The sequence below is a fragment of the Buceros rhinoceros genome, unplaced genomic scaffold (assembly GCF_000710305.1).
Source record: "Buceros rhinoceros silvestris isolate BGI_N320 unplaced genomic scaffold, ASM71030v1 scaffold3700, whole genome shotgun sequence".
Taxonomy (NCBI): domain Eukaryota; kingdom Metazoa; phylum Chordata; class Aves; order Bucerotiformes; family Bucerotidae; genus Buceros; species Buceros rhinoceros.
The window spans coordinates 9,343-17,176 of record NW_010388856.1 but is presented as its reverse complement, the minus strand read 5'-3'; the positions used below and the strand labels follow the sequence as shown (position 1 = coordinate 17,176).

Genomic DNA, 7,834 nt, shown 5'->3' with positions numbered 1-7,834 from the left:
GCCCCGCGCCACCCCACCCCCCCCCCCCCCCCGCCACCTCTCCTGCCCCCCCAGATTCATCGCGACCCCTAAACTGACGGCAAGCCCTCTCCCTGCTTACAGAGATTCAGGTAGTTAAGGCCGCTCTCAAAGAAACGCCAGAAACAGTGCTCCGGGATGCAGGTTCTCTCCCCCCTCCCCCAAACTACCTGGCTGATCGCTCCACCCCGGAGAGCAGCCTCCTTCTCTCCCGGTGTGTGCCATGACCTTCCCGAACAGACAGGAGCACAAAACCCGCTGAGCCCGACTAAGCTCGGCAGCCGGAGAGTCGAAAGGACCGACAAACTGCTTCGCTCGATCCAGCACAGTGCTCCGGGATGCAGGTTCTCTCCCCCCTCCCCCAAACTACCTGGCTGATCGCTCCACCCCGGAGAGCAGCCTCCTTCTCTCCCGGTGTGTGCCATGACCTTCCCGAACAGACAGGAGCACAAAACCCGCTGAGCCCGACTAAGCTCGGCAGCCGGAGAGTCGAAAGGACCGACAAACTGCTTCGCTCGATCCAGCAGCTGTTTTTCTCATTAGCTTCCATTGTTCCATGGCCACCTCCGAGTGCCGGAACAGAGGCAATTAGCGGCAACTAATGACAGATCTCAGTCGAGCAGATCCCGACAGACAGAGGCTCCTTAATTTTATGTAATAGGAAAAGCTGCGGCGCGAATAAGGATGCATGGGGGAAAAAAAAAAGTCCAGAACACATTTTGGAGGTCACTGTACCGGGTTTCTAATCCACACCTTTCTCAGCCACGCTGCAGCCGTTAGGCGACGTGGGTGGGACAAAAGCGGGTGCAGTTAAAGGGCAGGAGAGGTGGCGCAGGTAAACTCATTTATCTCGGCTCCGATTTCAAGGGCTCAGGGTTGGGGGTTTTTTTCCCCTCCCCGGCGATCGTGCCTCACAAGGTCTTGCAGCCAGCGCGCAGCCCAGCACTCCCTTGCAGTGCCTGAGCTTACAAACCACGATTGCACATACCTTCAGCGGTCGAAACGCAACACTGGTTTCTAGTAAGTCTTCAGGAAAAATGAAACAGAACTGAAAGAGCCATGTGCTCCGAAACACTTCTCGTCAATGCTAGGCTCCGTGGTTGAGCAAGAGTGTTTGGGGTTTTTTTCCTAGGGCTGAAAATGTCAAAAAGTGACAGAGATCTAATAGTCAGACGCTGCTTTCAGGTTACTGTTTTAGCGTAAAACCTGGAGGGGGGGGAAGGTTTAAGGCACTGAAATGAGACCAAGCAGGTTAGACTAGCAGCTCACGATTCTGTCACAGACTTCCTATGTGACCTTGGGCAAGTCTCCATCCTTCTGTAGCTCAGTTCTTCAGCTGCAAAACAGAGACACTGCTCCTCTCCCCCTTTGTTTATTGCCACTAGTGCCTGAAGCATGGACGATTATAGTGTGTATGTGCAGCTCCGACCATAGCTGGCCTCCACAGTGACTCCCAGGGTAGGACAGGGAGAAGTATGGACGCAAAACACAGGCATGTGTTGGTAGATGTTTCAATTATTTTTCTAAGCAGTTCTCTGGCTTTTTTTTTCCTATAGCGGCTGAATCTTTTAACCACAAAAAGTTTTTCGAGATGGTAGGACTGAAAAAGAAGAGCCCAGAAGATGTGAAGAAGGTTTTCCATATTCTTGATAAAGATCGAAGTGGCTTCATCGAAGAGGAAGAATTAAAGTAAGTAAAGACACGCCCTTTCTCAAATAACCTTACCTTAAGAGTCTCATTACCTGTTTTTTTTTTACAAGACTAGATAATAGGATACAATTCAATCTGGACTAGTATTTGTGTGCAATCATCAGTTGTTTGCGGATTATACGGACTAAAGTGAGCTAGAGGTAGCTAGTTCTAACTTGTATTGCAGTACCTTACAGATAGTTCTTCAGTCAAACATGGTGAAGTTCTCCTGAATGTAACATTCAGAAGAAGGTCAACAACAGAAGACATGACCCTGGATTCTCACTCACATATCAAATCAGTGGTACAAATATATACTAAGTGAAACTGTTCTGAAGAAAAACTTTCCTCTTTTTCCTGCCTCCTCTTTAGGTTTGTACTGAAAGGGTTTACCCCAGAGGGAAGAGACCTATCAGACAAAGAAACGAAGGCTCTTCTGGCTGCTGGAGATAAGGACGGTGATGGTAAAATCGGCGCTGATGGTATGTCATAAGAGGAGTAAATTTTGTCAGTAACGATCGAATATTACTCTTACATACAAGAACTAAGGAAATCTAGGAATCACTGGGGGCTGTGACCTTCTGAAGGGCAGAGTTTGGATTTAAGGAAACGCCAAGTCCTGATACGTTTTCCATACCTTGCTTGCAGGCTTTAGAGGAAACGGGAGCTGAGTTCTGACACTAGAGGGGGCAAGAGTTTACAGAAACCGACAGGCAGTTAATGCACACCACAGCACAGGACCAAGTACCGATCCAGCTTCTACTTCAATTAGTTTAATTTGTCTATTGATTCCAGGGGAGTGAGGATCAGGACATGGAGAGTTCAAAGACCCAGGCTTGACTATAAAATTTAGAAAAGAGAAAGAAAAAAACCTGAGTACCAGGATTTCTGCTTGATGATTAGTAAATAGGAAAGTAAAGCGTGACTTTGCAAAGCAATGTTCTTAAAATTCAAAGTACAGTCAGTCCGCTACAGCACTTCTATACAATAACTGTCTATCCAGGTTTTGCTAGTGTTTATGTGGGTCTTCACAGCTAAGAAAGCTTGTCACTCCCTTTTACTAAGTATGAGAACTACAAGAAAAGTACTTTTCCTCTCCCAGCATTGCTTAAAATTGCTGTTTTCTATTCCCCCTTGAGATGAATCAAACTAACCCACATACAAATTTTCTCCTTTTTTGTCTTTCTTCAATGAGACACACTGGAAGAGATACAAAGAGATGCATTTCTGAATTAAATCTTTTCTCACTGCAGGAGATAGTAGTGAAAGTTTGTGGCCAGAGTACTAAATCACCTAGACAGCAGGCAATAGTCAAGTTTCCACCATTATTGATAACCCATATGATGGGTTGAAATCTAAAAAATACTTTAAAAAACCCTCATATCTCTCTGAGTTGCCTGGTCTCTGGGATTTCTAAAAACTGTTGTCTCCAAAAAAAAAAAAAAGGCAATCAAAAAAGGAATAAAAAGCAAAACAGTTAACTAACATGGTGTCACACAAAGTCAGCCACTGAACTATTAGTCAGGTGATACATTAGTTAAACTTCCCTTTCATAGCACACTGCCATACCGGTGACTATGACTCTGTTTTCAGACTAAAGCTTCTTAATTTCTTAGATCATGATTATATTACGGCTGCAGAGGAGCAATCATGAAGCATCTAGCAGAAGTTTCTGCTAAACTTTAGCAGCGCTACTGAGCCCAATGATTGTGTCGTTATTTGAAATGACGCTTTCTAATATGGGTCCTCCTCATTCTCATTAAAATTAGTGGCAGTGGTACTAAAATCAGTGGGCTCTATTCAGGTAAGTAAGCTTGCAGCTGACCCATCAACCTCACATCAGATACATTCTCAGTTATTCCCAGAAAGCTGCAAAACAAAAGCAGAATCAATTGGAATAAAAGAACTACATTGCAGAATGATTTTGCCTTATACAAGAGAATACAGCATTAACTTTTTTTATTTAAAATTGACCATAACTTCTTTTTTTAAAACTTGAAACAATGTCTGAAAGACAGTACATCGTAATAAAGTGATATGAAACACCTCTTCTCCTTATCTCTTTCTTCTGCAACTTTTAGCATTCCTTAACTTTGAACTGAAGTTACTCTGAAATTATAATTGATAATGAGAAGAGAATGAAGGGGTTTTTTTCTTTCGCTGCTTCTGGCCATATCCCTACTGTACAACATTATCGGTTACTTTTCTGTTTCTTAAATTTGACTCCAACAGCAAATTATTACACTGAAAAGGCTTGAAATATATGCAAAGTTAACAGCTGGGTCTGTGACCAAAGGATGAGGATGACAGATACTTTCCAGCTTTTCCTTTGGTTCATAAATCAAATTCCAGATTATAACTGCCTACATAAATAAAATGTAAAGTCGCGAATGTACATCGTATTCACATTCAGTATTGCAATGCTGTATTTCTGTTGCAAACCATTTGTTTGTGTCCCTGTAACTGAATCGTCAAGCATCACTTCTACCCCTGGGTTCAAACATTAGCTTTGTACATCAATAAATGATCACAAGCATGCAGCCTTTCACAGGGATTAGCGCTAATTCACTAGATGGCCCTTGAACGCTGTCCCTCAGGAGCTGCTGGCAGTTGTAGGAACTGATCTTCATGGATTTTTAACACCACAGAGCCATCTTTCTCAAATGCATCATCACAAACATTAATGCCAACCTAATCAGCCTTCTTCCAGTTAGGGTCCCACGTTACAAATGTCCTCTTAGGTCTCCCGCTTTAAACTTTTTTACATTCCTGGAAGACTGTTCAGCTCAGAAATAGTTTCACCAGCTTACCTCTTGCCCGATCCAGATTTGTAATTTGTGGCTGTAGATCAGCCGCAAATTACTGTTTTCAAACAGTTGAAAACTTGCAGCTGGTTCTGCAAGACATGATCATCTTCTGTGTGATGTCAAGCCCCCTCCACCTTCCACTGGTGTGAACAGAAGGTGATGAATATGAAAAAATGGCTGGTCAAGGGCAGGTTACCTGATACAACTACAAACATTGGCTTCCAGGCTGGATGGGGAAGTGTTGCTGAAGCAGCACTGTCAGCTTCAGGAGAACAGTTAGACAAAAGACGAGAAAAGAAAATGAGAATTTCTGCTCACTTTTTTTTTTTTTAAATCTATTTTGCCTATTAACATTGGACATGCACTACATGTCTTTCGGTTTCTTGATATTAATAGACTTGAGAAAGTACATACAGAATTTTCAAATATCATGCACTGTAGACAGAACAAATCTAAATCTTTATTCCAGTAAGTCAAAATATTTCCTTGATACAGCTCAATTTCTGCCAATATTTTTAAATGTTTCAATTATTTTCTTTAAATGTTGTAAAAATGAGAAATCAAGCATTTAGAATTACAACTGATAAGTCATGACCTCGCCAATGGTAAAAGTCATAACAAAAAAGAAAAATCTTTTGTGCTCTTGTATCTTCTAAAATAAAGCAGTGCAAGCCATTAATCAGGAAGTTTCCTAAACAGATTTGCTATTGTAAAAATAAGATAATGTAAAAAACATAATCTGATGAGAGAAATTATTATCTTACAACATGTCCTCTTTAATTACATCTGTATTTCAGTAAAATACTACAGGGTGGGCATTAGACTGGTATATATTACTAAACTATAGCAGACACCGTGAAAGAGTCCTCTGCTTTTAAGTCAGAGCTTTGACACAAGACAGCTAGTAAATTATTTTACATGACAAAATAGTCTAAATCCTTGTAATTTAAAACTATTATTTGTACAAAGGAAGATGTAACTTCATTTTGTTTGGAAGGACAACTACAACTGGAAAAGAGGATGTAGTCAATCACAAGGGTTCTCTCATTAACGAACAGGCCAGTCAGAGGCTATAAACAGTTACAAGAATTACCGTCAGGCAGGGACTAATAAACAGAAGTTTTGCATATATAAAACCACTTTGTAACGCCTTCACAAGCCACCCTTGGTTCGGGCTAACCTTCACATGAAAATAAATAGTAAACTAGTTTACAGGATTATTCAACTGGAACATCTTTGAAATATTAAAAGTATATTGAAAATTTCTAGAAAAAAGTATGAAGCGTATAGCAGTTATTCATGGAGTATTTGATGGTTTGCTGGCTATCAGAAAGTACCTGTGAAATGTATTTCCATTAAGTGATAATATCACTATCATAATGTATCATAGAATTTATTTGGCTGCAAGTCTGAATAACCTTTCCCGATATATTCTGTAGATACAAATTATTATGAAAGGGATTTAATTTAGCTGTAGGAAGTATGACAACTTGTTCTAATAAAACATGCATGGTTAGTTTTCCCTTTTGGAAAGGTTTCGGCCGTTGCAGTTCATGTTTCTCTCTGCAGGATTTATTCACACAGCGATTTAATAACCACGGCCTTTTTCCTTTTCCGCCCAGGACAGTCTGGGTTTCTATCACAAGCACTTTATGTTATCTCTTAAATTCAGTTTGCAACGCTTTCGATCCATGTACCCACCGTGTATAGGATTTAAACATATTTTGTGTTAAGTAATCTGCATCACTAATCCTAATTTGGATTTACATCTTTCAAAATGATGGATAACTTTGGATTTAATTTAAACCCTCTGACACTTCCATTTCTCAGTCTGGTTTGTCAGCATTTGGAAACATGTTTTCTGGACGTGTCATCAAAAGTGCTATCTGTCTGAACACACCAGTCAGTAAAGATCTCACTTGTTTAGAGTTTAGCCTTTTTCAACCTAACATTAGAATGTTCTCACCAATGCCTAATTTTCATCTTCTATCTTTTCTAGTTGCAAAACATTGCTCTTCGTTATGTCAAACTTTAGTAATTTTCTCTTGAGCCTTTACAAACGACTGCCGCCTCTGTTTGGCACTTTCCTCTCAGCTGATTATGTTAAACCCATAAACCACTCTCTCTGTATACCCTCTAATCCCTTTATCAGCTTTGTTGCCCTCCTTGGGATTCCCTCTAGTCTGTCATTTTTAATGCTCTGGGGCACACACAAGTGTGCAAGGTATTCTCATGTGTAACTGCTGCAAGGTTAGATGGAGTTAGGCATTATAACCTCCTCGGGTAATGCAGTATTCAGAGTGCAGTATGCCAGGCAGCTACTCCCCAGGATACGAATGTGCCTTCTCCACGCTTTATCACCCTGCTGAAAGGCACCACATAAACCAAAGCATAAAAGAACCCCAAACTGAAGATTGACACAATTACGTAAATAATATGGAGGTACGTCTAATAAAAGCCTCAGGGTTAAATCCTGCCTCTCTGAGATCACAGGAATTTTTCTTGTTACCACCAATGTGGTCAAGATTGCTTTCTGGTTTTGTAATCTGTCATTTTCAGTCAATTTGCCATTACAAAATTGAGTTTAAATGTAATATATTTATAATATAGGAACACGAATACTCTGAAAGACTCATTAATGAGTCTTTTTTGCCAAACCAATACAAAGGAATCTTATCTTACGGTAAAATTAAATTTCTAGTTCTTGCCTTCATCCCACTGAGACTTACAGAAGAGTAACAGGGAACTAATCAAGTTCTTCAGATGAATAGCAGTGGATAGTCTTGACAGTCTGGCCTGTATAGCATTTCTCCCTTACCCTCAAACCCCCCCTTCATTTCACTGTAAGATTTCCCAAGCCACGCTTTCCCTTTAATTAACTTGGATTTCTTTGTTCTTCTGTTATTGTGATGTTTCTGCTACACCAGTGACTCTGTAATCATTGTAATATGCTTCCTCCCTCTTTACATTTTCTTTTGTTAACATTTTAAAAAAATTTTTCCCTTCTCCAGAATTTGCAACTCTGGTGGCTGAATCATAAAAGGCTTTGACCAATGCAAATCCTTCACCCATCCTTCACTGCCCAATTCCAACCACCTCCTGCTGACTGCTTTGGCTCCTGTTCTATTTATTTATGTTATTTTATACTCCAGCTCTGTTCTCTGCAATCCTGCAACTCTGTAATTGTGCTGAAAGACACTGTTAAAATAATAAAGGTCACATCAGTCTGGGCTTTATTCTCTCTCACTATAACTTGTTTCTTATTTCATGTAGGCTTGGCACATGCTGAGATAAAATTTTACTCTTTCTTGCTGACATTC

General features: G+C 40.6%; 1 protein-coding gene across 3 annotated transcripts in view; it reads left to right on the top strand.

Annotated features, from left to right (window-relative positions):
• PVALB (parvalbumin) overlaps nt 1-7,748 on the top strand; it is an 8,931-nt gene extending 1,183 nt beyond the window's left edge. For all 3 annotated transcript variants that reach the window (XM_010131557.1, XM_010131549.1, XM_010131541.1), the window contains 3 exons: nt 1,575-1,707; nt 2,080-2,189; nt 7,526-7,748. In XM_010131557.1, the coding sequence (XP_010129859.1) occupies nt 1,575-1,707; nt 2,080-2,189; nt 7,526-7,554 (272 nt within the window). In that variant the 3' untranslated portion in view covers nt 7,555-7,748. The remainder of the gene's footprint in view (nt 1-1,574; nt 1,708-2,079; nt 2,190-7,525) is intronic.
• Nucleotides 7,749-7,834: the final 86 nt, after the last annotated feature.